Genomic DNA, 15,660 nt, shown 5'->3' with positions numbered 1-15,660 from the left:
TGTACCTATGCTTTCCTCTGATAGTAAAAACAGATTGGATGAACCCATCACGCCAGAGGAGCTGGGTGCAGCCATTTCTTCACTGCAGCCTGGGAAATCCCCTGGCCCTGACGGCTTTCCCGTAGAATTTTTCACAGCATTTTCACCCTTGCTTTTACCTCAACTACATCTAACCCTTTCCGACTCATGGAAGTGTGGTAAACTTCCGCCATCCTTTTACGAGGCAAGTATTGCTCTTGTCCCAAAGAAAGGTAAGGATCCTGTGGAATGCTCATCCTACAGGCCAATTTCTCTATTAAATGTCGATGCTAAAATTTTAGCCAAAGTTTTGGCACGTAGACTGGAAAATATTTTGCCCTCAGTTATATCCGAAGATCAAACAGGCTTCATTAAGAATCGTTACTCTTATTCCAATATCCGCCGACTATTGGATATATTATACACCCCTTCCAGTCAGAGTCCTGAGTGCATTCTCTCCCTAGATGCGGAGAAGGCATTTGATCAGGTCGAGTGGAAATATTTATTCACAATTCTAGATAAATTCAATTTTGGATCGAAATTTATTTCATGGATAAGGTTATTATATATGTGCCCTAACGCTTCAGTTTTTACTAATTCCATACAGTCGCAGCCTTTCAACCTCCAACGAGGAACCCGTCAGGGATGCCCCTTAAGTCCTCTTCTTTTCAATCTGGCTATAGAGCCACTTGCCATTGCACTCCGCAGCTGTGGGGAGATCAATGGGATCCGGAGGAAGGGTGTTGAACATAAAGTATCCCTGTATGCAGATGATCTCTTAATTTTTATCTCAAACCCCAAAATATCTATACCTGCAGTGCTATCCATGCTTCGCCAATTTGGCCAGTTTTCAGGATACAAGCTCAACCTATATAAAAGTGAGTTGTTTCCTGTGGATGGAGGGGCACCAGTGTTTGACTATACTACCCTCCCCTTTAAAATAGCAGGGAATCAATTTACATATCTAGGTGTAATAGTTACAAGGAAACATAATTGTCTCTTCAAAGCGAACCTCCTTCCTCTGTTAAATAATACAAAAAAACATCTGGCACAGTGGTCCCCTCTCTCCACCTCTTTGGTGGGAAGAATCAACTCAATCAAAATGAATATACTTCCTAAATTTTTGTATCTCTTCCAATTGTTACCAGTATTTATCCCCAAATCCTTCTTTGATTCCTTGGACTCAATTATCTCATCTTATATATGGAGAGGTAAACGCCCTCGATTGAACAAGGCTCAACTCCAAAAACCCAAGAGTCGTGGAGGCCTGGCACTGCCTAACTTTCGATATTACTATTGGGCAGCAAACATGCGCTACATTATATCTTGGCTTTACTTCCACAACAAAGGTAATTGCCCGTCCTGGGTGCTCATGGAGTTGAACTCACCCACAGGCTCTTCTGTCCTGGCCCTGATTGGATCTTCACTCCCCCTTCCCCCAAACAAGACAATCGATAACCCAGTTGTCTGGCACACGGTGAGAGTGTGGGCTCAGATGAGGAAGCATTTTGGATTAACAGGCTTCTCCCTTCTAAGTCCAATTTTTTCTAACCCTTTTTTTCAGCTATCATTATCTGATCCTATATTTCGAGATTGGCATGACAGGGGCATCACATGTTTCAATAATCTGTTTTTTGACAATACCTTTGCATCTTTTGCTCAGCTTTCTGAAAAATTAAATTTCCCACGTACACATCTTTTCAGATATTTGCAGACCAGACATTTCCTCCAATCTCAGATTCCAAACTTCCCGGTAGCACCAGCTGCAAGCCCAGGGGATATGCTCCTCACCCTAATTCCAACACGTAAAGGGTTTATCTCTCTTATCTATGACAGGCTGGTGAGCATGAACGGTTCTTCGATAGATCGGATTAAAACGGCCTGGGAACAAGATTTAAATCAGTCCTTGTCTATGGATACATGGGACTTAATACTCAAGTTAGTTAACTCCACGTCCCTATATGCCCGCCACTGTCTTTTACAATTTAAGGTTGTGCATAGGTTCCATCTCTCCAAAGTCAAACTATCCCGTATGTATCCGAACGTTGACCCCACTTGTGATAAGTGTGGGAGTGCGGAGGCTTCCCTTATTCATATGTTCTGGACGTGCCCTAGCCTCGAAGGATTCTGGAGAGATATATTTCAAACCTTATCCCTAATTATTGGACACCATATGGATCCTGATCCATTAGTTGCACTTTTTGGCACCACTGTAGAGGCTGATGCACGGTTGACCTCGTCACAGCGTTGCATGCTCTCCTTCGCCTCCCTTGTAGCTAGACGTGCAGTCCTACTAAGATGGAGGGGGTGCCCCTTTGCCCACCCAGGCTCAATGGCTGAGGGACCTTATGTGCTATCTGAGCCTTGAAAAGATCCGGTATGCGATTAGTAACAACAGCGGTAAGTTTTACAAGGTGTGGGGGCAATTCCTGAAATACTTTTCCAGCCTCCAGGTTACGAACCCGACTTCCAGCATTACTCAGTAAATCCTCCCCCCTTCTTCTTCTTTTTATTTATTTACTTATTTATTTATTTATTGTTAGTCATTTGTGTGTTTATCTTATTTTGTTTTTGTTGTATCTGCAATGTTGTTTTTGTTTGTTTGTTTCTTTTTTCTTGCTTTGTTTGTTTGTTTGTTTTCCTACCTGGCCTGAGGGATAGGGGTTCTAAGTGGTGTGGGTAGGGGATGAACTGATGGAAGCAATTATAAGACATGTGAGTGTGTCATTAATCTGTATTCTAATATTTCAGTTCAAACAGTCACTGTGAAACTTGCTTGCTTGGTGTTTGACAATTCTGCGTGTATTTGCTTTTCTTTGTTGCTTCAACTCAATAAAATATCTTTGAGAAAAAAAAACTTGGCCCCCATCTCTCCTCCACTCGCATGCTGACCACTGGCTCCCCACAAGGCTGTGTGCTGAGCCCCCTCCTGTATTGTCTCTAAACCTAAGACTGCAATTCGACCCACAACAACAACCTCCTCATCAAGTTTGCTGATGACACCACATTAGTCAGACTTATCTCAAAGGGAGAAGAGGCAGCCTACAGAGAGGAAGTCCTGAAGTTGGCAGCATAGTGTTCAGAGAACAAACTGGCACTGACCACCATGAAAACCAAAGAGATCATTGTCGACTTCAGGTGGCACAGCACTGATTTAGGCCCCCTATACATCAACAGTGAATGGGTGGAGAGGGTCCACACCTTCCTGTTTCTCAGGAAGCACAAACTGGACTCCAACCTGCTGCTGATCTTCTACTGCTCGTCCATTGAGAGCCTGCTGACATACTGCATCAAAGTAAGGTACGGCAGCTGACCAGAGGGGAATAGAGTGAAGCTTCACAGTGTAATCAAGGCAGCACAGAAGATCATTGGCTGCCCTCTCCCTCCTTGGTGGACATTTATTCCACCCGCTGCCTCAACAGAGCAATAAACATCATCAAGGGCAGCTCCCACCCAGGTTTTGACCTGTTTGACCTGCTTCCCTCGGGGACGCACTACAGGTGCATCAGCACAAAGACTGACCGACTTGGGAACAGTTCCTTTGCAAAAGCCATAACCACGCTGAACCCACTAATGACACAGTTTCACCCCCCAATTAAAGCCTCTCCTTTACACACAGAATATACAAACACCACCACCACCACTGTGCAATATTTAATTTACGTGCAATAACCCCCACTGTAAATATACACTATTTATTCTTTTCCAATATTTGTGTATTTGATATTTTTTGATATTGAACTGCTCATATGTGTACAGCTCACCCCCCTTTCTTTTCCCACATGTCTGCACTGGGTAGGAGATGCTCTGAATCTCATTGTACATGTGTATAGTGACAATAAAAGGCGTTCTATTCTATCAGTTTAGAGGTTCAAGAACAGCAGGGAGAGAACACACCTGCTGGGGAGGCCTTTGCTGGTGGTTTGTTTGTGGGATGTGGTGCTCCTCGGCCTCACCTGCTGCTGGGAAATGAGCTACCAGAATTTTTTTTTTCAATTATACACATTTATTTCTTACTATTTAACAGATTTCTCATTTCTTTTTACTTAATACAGTAAAAAGAAACATTTTGTCATGTAGAAAAACTGATTTGCACTGTAAATGTTCAACTTCAACTGGCAATCCTTCAAACAATAGAAAAGCCATTTAATTGTACAAGTGTTAAGTAAAAATGGACTTTCATGTTTGATTAAGCAGAAATTCTAAACCTGGTTCAGTTGCTAAAACCTCTGACTGTTTCAACAAGTGTTAAAGAAAAAGAGGATAAAACTGAGAAAACTACTAAAACTGCTTCACATCCATGTGGTTGTGGATCAGATTTCTAAGACAGCATAATATCAAAATAGACACCCTGATAGTGCTGCCACATCTAAAACAGTTTGTCTTTTAATCCGTTTCACATGTGCAGTCTCCACGGTGCCTGTTATTTCCTTGAACAGTAATGAGAAGAAAGACTGTGAAATTTACAGCCTTTCTACATATGAGTGTTTTTTGGTAATTAGGCAGGTGACCATCAAAAATACATTTAGTGCAAAGATATCTACGAAATGTAAATCATCTGGGAAATGCAGATAAATAATAAAGCTTCATATCTGCTCACATCAATAGACCTGTTTTCAGACAACTCCAAAAACCCCCACAAATTTCAGTAAAAATTAAACTTTTTTTGGACTTGTTTTTCAATGGATGTCAAACAACGGGTGTGACACTTAGCTGTGTGTGAAACTATTATCTGATCGAATAAAACAAAAATTAGTTCTTTTAAAAATAACAAGACTATAAATTCTTTTTCGAATTTTGGTCAGTTTGAAACCATAAATCAGAGGATTCATGATAGGAGGAATGACAAGAAACTCTATTGCTATAAAGTTTTGAAGGGTCCGAGGCAACTCTTTCGAACCCAGTCGCATATTTATAACATCAGTAAGTATTGCCACAACAAAAGTAAATAATGAGACGAGATGTGGGACACATGTTTGCATGAACTTTGCCCTGTTTTCTATAGACTTTACACATGTTTGAATGATATACATATAGGACCAAACTATGAAAACACCATGAAGACAATAAATAATTATTGCAATATTTGCAGATATAGCATTGATTGTTGTTTGTGCTGGAAAACAAGCGAGCTGAACAATACTCCAGTTCACACAGAAGAGTCTGGAAATATACGGGCTGCATAACTTCAGTCTAAATGTTAGAAAGTTATTCACAACCATAATGCAGAAAGTTGTGAACCAAGAAAAACATGCAAACCTAATGACTCTTCGCTTTGACATGATAGAGTGGTACTTCAGTGGCTGACATATGGCCACATATCTGTCATATGCCATGACTGCAAGAATCGACAGTTCGCCACAGGCAAAAGAATAAATCACCTGATTCTGAATAAGGCAACCGTAATATGAGATAACATGAACATCAGAGAGGAGATCCCAGAGAAATCTGGGAAAGAAACCTGCTGTTCCATAAAGTGCATTCATACAAAAGACACAGAGCAGAATATACATTGGTTCATGGAGGTTGGTGTCCAAGATGATGGTCACAATGAGAGAAACATTTAGCAGGCAAATGATGCAGTAACACAACAAACTGAGGAAAAAGAGAACAAACCTGTGACTGATTGTTTCATTGAAACCTGAAAGAAAAAACATTGTTATTACAGAAACATTATTCATTGTGATTGAGAGACCTAAGTGTAGCCTAGTCTCTCACTGTATCCTGTCTCTGTTCTCCTCTCTCCTCTATCTAGTACAGATAACAGCAACATGTGAGCTGGGATTTCAAACCAGCCAATCAATGATCTGGAATGAAAGCTCACAGCTTTGGAAAAATATCAGGGGATTTAATATGTATCACGTACTAAACACATAATAAAACAAACCTGCAGGTTCTTGAAAAATAAATATTAAATAGTTTTTAAAACTTTATTCAAAAATATGCTTCTTCATGATACTGTTAGGAATTTCTTACATTTATGCCAATTAAACATAACTGTCCAGGGCTTGTTGTGGTTTTCTTCCATTTTTCTTTTGTAGTAAGATGTCCTTGTGAATGTTGCTTTCTCTTTGCCTCTTAGTAACTCTGTGGAAAAAAGAATAGTTTGCACCTGTTACCTGTTACTCTGCCGCCTGCTCACTCTCCACCTTTCCTACTCCACAATGGAACGATTCCATCCCAGGTACCTCTCCAATTTTCTGCAGTGTGATGTAACCTTATCGTTGCACCACGATCACCCCCTTTTCCTCCAGCCCAGAAAAGAGTAAATCAAAGTTTTTTTTGCGTAAAACCATGGTCTCAGAGATCAAAGTGCTGACATTCATACTGGTTGATTTACGTATGGCTTCAAACTCCTCTAGTGCATGATGATACAGGACATCTGATGAAGCCAACAGGACAGGTTGTAAATTCTGAGTTGCTGCAGGAACCACAACCTCTGCTGGGTCTTCTTCTGGATAGAGTCTATATGTGAGGACCACTTCAGATGGCGTGGAAAGGTGGGTCCTAGGAATCTGAAGTGATCCACGGTAAGTAATCTATTGTTAAGGATAGTGAGGGGGTCTCTCTGAAGGTTCACCGTCATCTCCACAGTCAGCTCCAGGTGGTTCTGACTGCAGCAGAACAGCTGGTCCACCTCCTGTCTGTATGCGGACTCGTCTTTATTGTGGATCAGACCAGTGATTACCAGTTTGCAAATTATGCGAACAGATCCACAGAAGATGCCATCGACGTAGCTCTCAACTCTGTGCTGAGCCACCTGGAGCAGCGGCAAAGCTACGTCCGAATGCTCTTTGTGGGTGGTCTCAGAATCTCATCTCTGCTTTTCCCGGATGATGTGGTTCTGTTGGCTTCATCGGGTGATGGCCTCCAGCTCGCTTTGGAACGGTTCGCAGCTGAGTGTGAAGCAGTGGGAATGAGAATCAGCACCTCCAAATCTGAGGCCATGGTCCTCGGCCAGAGAAGGATGGAGTGCCCACTTCGGGTCAGGGACGAGTTCCTGCCCCAAGTTTAAGTATCTCGGGGTCTTGTTCACGAGTGACGGGAGACGGGAGATCGACAGATGGATTGCCGCAGTGACGCGGACGCTATACCAGTCTGTTGTGGTGAAGAGAGAGCTGAGTGTAAAAGTGAAGCTCTCAATTTGCCGGTCGATCTACGTCCCTACCCTCACCTATGGTCACGAGCTGTGGGTAGTGACCGAAAGAACGAGATTGCGGATACAAGCGGCAGAAATGGGCTTCCTCTGAAGGGTGGCTGGCCTCTCCCTTAGACGTAGGGTGAGACGTTCAGCCATCCGGAAGTGGCTCAGAGTAGATCCGCTGCGCCTTCACATTGAAAGGAGCCAGTTGAGGTTGTTCGGGCATCCTGGGCGCCTCCTGGGTGCCTCCTGGGTGAGGTGTTCTGGGCATGTCCTACCGGGAGGAGGCCCCGGGGCAGACCCAGGACACGCTGGAGAGATTTTATCTCTCAGCTGGCCTGGGAACACCTTGGCGTTCGCCTGGACAAGTTGGAGGAGGTGGCTGGGAAAGGGGAGGTCTGGGCTTCTCTGCTAGGGCTGCTGCCCCCTTGACCCGGCCCCGGATAAGCAGATGGATGGATGGATGGATGGATGGATGGATGGATGGATGGATGCTCTTTGTGGATTACAGCTCAGCTTTCTATACAATCATCCCAGATATCCTCTTCACCAAACTGGTCACTCTTGGCCTTGGACTTTCTCACCAACCGGCCCCAGACTGTAAAACTTGGCCCCCATCTCTCCTCCACTCGCGTGCTGAGCACTGGCTCCCCACAAGGCTGTGTGCTGAGCCCCCTCCTGTATTGTCTCTAAACCTAAGACTGCAATTTGACCCACAACAACAACCTCCTCATCAAGTTTGCTGATGACACCACATTAGTCAGACTTATCTCAAAGAGAGAGGAGGCAGCCTACAGAGAGGAAGTCCTGAAGTTGGCAGCATAGTGTTCAGAGAACAAACTGGCACTGACCACCATGAAAACCAAAGCGATCATTGTCGACTTCAGGTGGCACAGCACTGATTAAGGCCCCCTATACATCAACAGTGAATGGGTGGAGAGGGTCCACACCTTCCTGTTTCTCAGGAAGTACAAAATGGACTCCAACCTGCTGCTGATCTTCTACTGCTCATCATTGACAGCCTACTGACATACTGCATCAAAGTAAGGTACGGCAGCTGACCAGAGGGGAATAGAGTGAAGCTTCACAGTGTAATCAAGGCAGCACAGAAGATCATTGGCTGCCCTCTCCCTCCTTGGTGGACATTTATTCCACCCGCTGCCTCAACAGAGCAACAAACATCATCAAGGGCAGCTCCCACCCAGGTTTTGACCTGTTCGACCTGCTACAGGTGCATCAGCACAAAGACTGACAGACTTAGGAACAGTTCCTTTGCAAAAGCCATGACCACGCTGAACTCACACATGCACCGACGACACAGTTTCACCCCCCAATCCAGGCCTCTCCTCTATACACAGAATATACAAACACCACCACCACCACTGTGCAATATTTAATCTATGTCCCCACTGTAAATATACACTATTTATTTTTTTCCAGTACTTGTATATTTGATATTTTTTGATATTGAACTGCTCATATGTGTACAGCTCAGCCCCCTTTCTTGTCCCACATGTCTGCACTGGGTAGGAGATGCTCTGAATCTCATTGTACATGTGTATAGTGACAATAAAAGGCGTTCTATTCTATCAGTTTAGAGGGTCAAGAACAGCAGGGAGAGAACACACCTGCTGGGGAGGCCTTTGCTGGTGGTTTGTGTGTGGGATGTGGTGCTCCTCGGCCTCACCTGCTGCTGGGAAATGAGCTACCATAACTTTTTTTTTTCAATTGTACACATTTATTTCTTACTATTTAACAGATTTCTCATTTCTTTTTACTTAATACAGTAAAAAGAAACATTTTGTCATGTAGAAAAACTGATTTGCACTTTAAATGTTCAACTTCAACTGGCAATCCTTCAAACAATAGAAAAGCCATTTAATTGTACAAGTGTTAAGTAAAAACGGACTTTCATGTTTGATTAAGCAGAAATTCTAAAACTGATTCAGTTGCTAAAACCTCTGACTGTTTCAACAAGTGTTAAAGAAAAAGAGGATAAAACTGAGAAAACTACTAAAACTGCTTCACATCCATGTGGTTGTGGATCAGATTTGTGAGACAGCATAATATCAAAATAGACACTCTGATAGTGCTGCCACATCTAAAACAGTTTGTCTTTTAATCCGTTTCACATGTGCAGTCTCCACGGTGCCTGTTATTTCCTTGAACAGTAATGAGAAGAAAGACTGTGAAATTTACAGCCTTTCTACATATGAGTGTTTTTTGGTAATTAGGCAGGTGACCATCAAAAATACATTTAGTGCAAAGATATCTACGAAATGTAAATCATCTGGGAAATGCAGATAAATAATAAAGCTTCATATCTGCTCACATCAATAGACCTGTTTTCAGACAACTCCAAAAACCCCCACAAATTTCAGTAAAAATTAAACTTTTTTTGGACTTGTTTTTCAATGGATGTCAAACAACGGGTGTGACACTTAGCTGTGTGTGAAACTATTTTCTGATTGAAGAAAACAAAAATTAGTTCTTTTAAAAATAACAACACTATAAATTCTTTTTCGAATTTTGGTCAGTTTAAAACCGTAAATCAGAGGATTCATGATAGGAGGAATGACAAGAAACTCTATTGCTATAAAGTTTTGAAGGGTCCGAGGCAACTCTTTCGAACCCAGTCGCATATTTATAACATCAGTAAGTATTGCCACAACAAAAGTAAATAATGAGACGAGATGTGGGACACATGTTTGCATGAACTTTGCCCTGTTTTCTATAGACTTTACACATGTTTGAATGATATACATATAGGACCAAACTATGAAAACACCATGAAGACAATAAATAATTATTGCAATATTTGCAGATATAGCATTGATTGTTGTTTGTGCTGGAAAACAAGCGAGCTGAACAATACTCCAGTTCACACAGAAGAGTCTGGAAATATACGGGCTGCATAACTTCAGTCTAAATGTTAGAAAGGTATTCACAGCCATAATGCAGAAAGTTGTGAACCAAGAAAAACATGCAAACCTAATGACTCTTTGCTTTGACATGATAGAGTGGTACTTCAGTGGCTGACATATGGCCACATATCTGTCATATGCCATGACTGCAAGAATCGACAGTTCGCCACAGACAAAAGAATAAATCACCTGATTCTGAATAAGGCAACCGTAATATGAGATGAGATGAACATCAGAGAGGAGATCCCAGAGAAATCTGGGAAAGAAACCTGCTGTTCCATAAAGTGCATTCATACAAAAGACACAGAGCAGAATATACATTGGTTCATGGAGGTTGGTGTCCAAGATGATGGTCACAATGAGAGAAACATTGACCAGGCAAATGATGCAGTAACACAACAAACTGAGGAAAAAGAGAACAAACCTGTGACTGATTGTTTCATTGAAACCTGAAAGAAAAAACATTGTTATTACAGAAACATTATTCATTGTGATTGAGAGACCTAAGTGTAGCCTAGTCTCTCACTGTATCCTGTCTCTGTTCTCCTCTCTCCTCTATCTAGTACAGATAACAGCAACATGTGAGCTGGGATTTCAAACCAGCCAATCAATGATCTGGAATGAAAGCTCACAGCTTTGGAAAAATATCCCAGGGGATTTAATATGTATCACGTACTAAACACATAATAAAACAAAACTGCAGGTTCTTGAAAAATAAAAATTAAAAACGCTTTCTTTATGATACTGTTAGGAATTTATTGCATTTATGCCAATTAAAGATAATTGCCCAGGGCTTTTTGTGGTTTTCTTCTGTTATTCTTTTGTAGTCCTTCGTAGTCCAGCTTGAGCCTACACTCAAGTCAGATCATTGTTGCTTCAGTGAAAATGATCAGGCTCTCTGATGCTTGCTGAACTTACGAGTAAGATAGTAAGATGTCCTTGTGAATGTTGCTTCCTCTTTGCCTCTTAGTAACTCTGTGGAAAAAAGAATTGTTTGCACCTGTTACATGTTACTTACCTGTTACTCTGCCGCCTGCTCACTCTCCACCTTTCCTACTCCACGATCATGTCACGGCCCAGCGGCACGAGGTAAATGGGATGGACACAAGTGCAAGATCCAAACCGCAAGCGAGACAGTGAGTGAACAAAAGGGTTTATTTTTTCCCCACAAATTAAACACACAAGCCAAATTTAAACTAAGCCACTACACTAGTGGGCGCGCTGTCAAAACTAAGGCAACTAAATGAAAAACTAGGCAGCTCTAGAATACAGCGGGACAGCTGTGGCGGTGGGGAGGTGGAAGCTGGGCCGGGAAAAATACTATGAAGAGACCAGGGCACTGTAATGAGAGGAGAGCACAGTCAGAGGGATCCAGCAGTCAATCAGCGATCCTCCACAGTTAAACTGAGTCGCCTTACTTGGTTTCAGGTGAAGGGGACAGGTGGGGTGCAAGGCCCAGAGGAGGTCGAGGTACGGGGAGGCAGGCAGGTGAGTGGCAGGCTAGTCGGCAATGCTGCACCAGCAGCTGGTGGCCCAGGTCCAGAAAAGCGGGGACGGCTGAGGCCACTCCAGGAGCCGACTCTGAAGACAGGAAAAAGCAGATAAGTTTTCACATAGGATCTGGACTGAGCAATAACACACCACTGACTAACATGGGGTAGCAGATACTCAGGCGGTGACTGATTGAGTGCGCAGGTCTTATATGCTGCTGGAATAATTGCCCACAGGTGGTCAGCCAGGGGGTAGCAACCGATTACCGCCCAAAGGAGGAGGACCGCTGTTGGAAACCTATAGGGACCCACCCAGACCATGACAGATCACCCCTTTTCCTCCAGCCCAAAAAAGAGTAAATCAAAAGTTTTTTTTGAAAAACCACGATCTCAGAGATCAAAGTGCTGACATTCATACTGGTTAATTTGCATATGGCTTCAAACTCCTCCAGTGCATGATGATACAGGACATCTGATGAAGCCAACAGGACGAAATCATTTGCAATGAGCAGGGACACAAGTGTCCAAAACCTGCTGAAAATTTGCTGACTGGAGCAAAGAGCTAATCAATAAACCAAAATAATAAAGTGCTGATTATTTGTATTTGAACATGTTTCCTCACAAAATAAATGACAATAGACAAGTTTCTTGTCAGGGTCCCCAGGACCCTTCATATTCTCTCTCTCTCTCTCGCTGCCCCTCTCTCCCTCTCTCTCTCTCCAGGCTGTCTCTGTGTACTTCCTGTTTACGTTTAAGGTCCATGTCTTGGTGTCAGCATTTTCAGTTTCGTGTCCTCCCCGTCGCGTCAAGTGTAATTGTCTTCAGCTGTGTTCCTTGTGTGCTTCCACTTCCCTCATTACCCTCTGTGTATTTATGTCAGAGTCTCCCTCTGTTCCGTGTTGCGTCATCCCTCATGCTGTGTTCCCTTGTGTGCCTCTCTGTGAAGTTTAGTTTATATTGTAGCGTCCCTCCGACAGAAGACACAGACGATCGGCGTTCCGGTTACCGGTGTTTATTCAGAATAGTAACACGGGCTACTGTGGGCCGTAGCCAATGCCAAAACAACAGGGAAAAAGCGCGCTCTCCAGCAACAAAAACAACCCCCGACTCTCCTCCTTTCTTCCGCCACATACACACATTCTCTAACCCCCGCCCCCCGAACACTCTCAGCCAACCACACACATGCTCTCCTCCAGACTCTCTGTCATTGGTAGCTGATCTGATTGACAGGCCAACCGGCCTCTAGACTACTGCACATTCAAGGACACTCAGTAAATCACCATGCTGCGGGTGTGGTCCAACTATGCCATAAGTAACTGGCAATTCTGAACACAAAACACTGATAACACAACAGTCAACTAACTGGTAACCCAGTCCGTTACACTACCCCGACGCCTCAAAGTCCCTAGCCCACGAGGGCGGATAAAGTCTCTCAGATGGCCTGGTGGTCTATGGTGCCTCCTTGGGCGAAGGCGCCCGGAGGGAGGTGGGGGAGGGGCCATGTCCGAAGTGGCTGTGGGCCCAGGGCTCACAGGGCTCACAGGGCTCACAGTAGGGGCTGTCACAATGGTGGTGGCAGAGTCTGCAGGGGTGGAGTCCAGGTCTGTCTGCGGCCCACCCTGTTGTGCCAGTGAAGTGGCCGCACCCCGATAGGGGGCCAGTCTGTCCCGGTGCAGGACGACCCTCCATCCCCTTGTAGGCAGTTGTACCCTATACACCACTTCCCCCAGACGTTCCAGAACCTTACAGGGTCCAACCCAGTCACTGTTCAGCTTAGGGCATCTGCCCTTTTTCTCTGGGGGTTGTACACCCAGACCAGTTCCCCCACGTTAAAATGTCGGCCTCTGGAATGGACGTCGTAGTTCCTCTTCTGGCGCGCCCCCGCACTTATCAGTTTCCTCCTAGCAAAGTCATGAGCAGACTCCATGCGATCCTGGAGCCTGGAGCATAGTCAGGACCTGGTTGGTCCCCATCAGCATCGGGGGGTCGGCCCATCATCAACTCCGCTGGAGTCCTGATCTCCCTGGCCAACATCAAGAGGGCAGGCGAGCACAAAGTAGAGTCTTGGACCGCCGAACGATATGCCATGAGGACCAGGGGAACATGACTGTCCCAACACATTGGTGTTTAGCCGTCATTAGCGCCAGTTGCTCTGCCAGTGTACGGTTAAATCTCTCAACGAGTCCATCACTCTGTGGGTTGTACGGGTCTTATGGGAGCCTAGTTTCTCGCACATGGCCGCGAACACACGGGACTCAAAGTTCCTGCCCTGGTCCGTGTAGATTACTTCAGGCACCCCAAATCTGCTGAACATCCCCTCCACCAGAGCATCCACAATTGTCCCGGCCTCTTGGTCAGGTAAACTGTATGCCTCTGGGCACTTTGTGAAATAATCCATAGCTGTGAGGGAATAGCGGTTTCCCCTTTCTGTGCAGGGAAAAGGACCCAGGATGTCCATCCCCACCCTCTCTATAGGGTACCCTGCCGGAAACTGTTGCAGTTGGGCATGGGATTTGGCTGTGGGTCCCTTCCGTGCTGTACAGCTGTCACAGCGGCGGCAAAAGTCCTCTACATCCTGTCTATGTTGGACCCAATAGAACCCCTGCCGGAGGCGGCGGAGTGTTTTGGTGACACCAAAGTGGCCAGACCCTGGGGCCCCATGCACTGCGCGAAGCACCATCTCCTGCAAGGCCCGCGGGACAACCAACTGCCACCTCATCTCGCCCGTAGCCAGTTCCTTCCAGCCCCTTTGCAGCACTCCATCGTGCCGCCGCAAGGCATTAAACATGAACCAGAGTCCCTTTGTGGCCCGTGACAACATGGCGATTTCCTCCCATTGGGGTTGTCGCTGTTCCTCAATCCACCCAAGCACTGGCTTGATGTCAGCATCCTCCTCCTGTTGATGTCTCCACTCCGTTGCATCCATAGCAACCAGTCTCTGACTGGATGGCCGTTCCTCCATCCCCGTCACAGCACACTTTACATTGGGCCCCAATTGGTCCTCCTCCTGAGCTTCCTTCCTCTCACAGTAGTGGCATCCGTCCTGGGCACAGGGTCTGCGGGAAAGCACATCTGCGTTTCTGTGCTGGGCCCCAGGTCTGTGCACAACCTCAAAATCATAAGCCTGCAGCCCCTCAATCCAGCGTGCTAGCTGCCCCTCTGGCTCCTTAAAAGACATGAGCCACTGCAAGGCAGCATGGTCCGTTCTGACTGTAAAGTGGAGGCCCCCGAGGTAGTACTTAAAGTGGCGTATGGCACATACCACTGCGAGCAGCTCCCGCCTTGTGACACAATAGCGGCATTCAGCTTTGTTGAAGGCCCGACTATGGTATGCCACCACTTTCTCCCCGCCGGGTGTCACCTGGGCTAGCACTGCACCAGATCCGACACTGCTGGCATCTATGTCAAGGACAAAGGGCAGAGTGGGGTCAGGCGGAGAGAGCACTGGGGCCCCCACTAGGGCTTCCTGCAGTGAGGTGAAAGCTACCTGGCAGCCTTCTGTCCACTGGAAGGTCACACCCTTTTGGAGCAGGTGGAACAGTGGCGCGGCTATGCAGGAGAAACCCCTTACAAACCGTCTGTAGTACGACACCAAGCCCAGGAAGCTCTTTAACTCCTGCACAGATTTTGGGGTGGGCCAGTCCTTCACAGCTTGGATCTTATCATCCATGGTGCCGACCCCCCCGGCCCCCAGTCGGTGGCCCAGGAACGCAACCTCACGTCGCATTAAGCAGCATTTCTTTGGGTTGAGTTTTAGCCCTGCTGTCAATACCCTCTCCAGGACCCGTCTGAGGGCCCCAAGGGCAGTGTGGAAAGAAGCACCATGGACCAAGATGTCGTCCAGGTACACCACGCATTCTCCGCGGGGAATTCCAGTGAGCACCTTATCCATGAGTCTCTAAAACGTGGCAGGGGCATTGCAGAGGCCGAAAGGAAGAATTTTAAATTGCCATAAGCCTCCACTGGTAATAAATGCAGTCTTTGGTCTGGCATCTGGTGCAAGGGGTACCTGCCAGTACCCGCTGCGTAGGTCTAGGGAGGAGAACCATGAGGATCCCGCCACAGTGTCAAGGGTCTCATCTATACG

General features: G+C 45.5%; 2 protein-coding genes across 2 annotated transcripts; both read right to left on the bottom strand.

The window, feature by feature from the left end:
* Positions 1-670: 670 nt before the first annotated feature.
* Positions 671-5,717, bottom strand: LOC120433659 (olfactory receptor 2K2-like). The gene is made up of 2 exons (XM_039600327.1): positions 4,791-5,717; positions 671-778 (listed from the first exon to the last, which is right to left on the bottom strand). Exons 1-2 carry the CDS (start codon positions 5,697-5,699, stop codon positions 671-673), a joined length of 1,017 nt encoding a protein of 338 aa, XP_039456261.1. The 5' UTR covers positions 5,700-5,717.
* A 659-nt stretch (positions 5,718-6,376) lies between these two features.
* On the bottom strand, positions 6,377-10,590 carry LOC120433658 (olfactory receptor 2K2-like). Its single transcript, XM_039600326.1, has 2 exons — positions 9,667-10,590; positions 6,377-6,778 (listed from the first exon to the last, which is right to left on the bottom strand). Exons 1-2 carry the CDS (start codon positions 10,570-10,572, stop codon positions 6,377-6,379), a joined length of 1,308 nt encoding a protein of 435 aa, XP_039456260.1. The 5' UTR covers positions 10,573-10,590.
* Between the last annotated feature and the right edge of the window lie 5,070 nt (positions 10,591-15,660).

The sequence above is a fragment of the Oreochromis aureus genome, linkage group 16, assembly GCF_013358895.1.
Source record: "Oreochromis aureus strain Israel breed Guangdong linkage group 16, ZZ_aureus, whole genome shotgun sequence".
In the NCBI taxonomy this organism is placed as follows: Eukaryota; Metazoa; Chordata; class Actinopteri; order Cichliformes; family Cichlidae; genus Oreochromis; species Oreochromis aureus.
The sequence above is the reverse complement of the archived record's forward strand: the minus strand, read 5'-3'. Positions and strand labels throughout refer to the sequence as shown.

Bases quoted from the DNA above. Each gene is read 5' to 3' on its own strand.
- LOC120433659 (XM_039600327.1), bottom strand. From the start codon at position 5,699: ATGAATAATGTTTCTGTAATAACAATGTTTTTTCTTTCAGGTTTCAAT. The intron at 779-4,790 runs GTTATTTTTAAA...ATCTGCATACAG, and splicing joins GAAAAAGAATTTATAGTCTT to GGATACTTTATGTTCAACAC.
- LOC120433658 (XM_039600326.1), bottom strand. From the start codon at position 10,572: ATGAATAATGTTTCTGTAATAACAATGTTTTTTCTTTCAGGTTTCAAT. The intron at 6,779-9,666 runs GTTGTTATTTTT...CCGCTGCTCCAG, and splicing joins TTCGAAAAAGAATTTATAGT to GTGGCTCAGCACAGAGTTGA.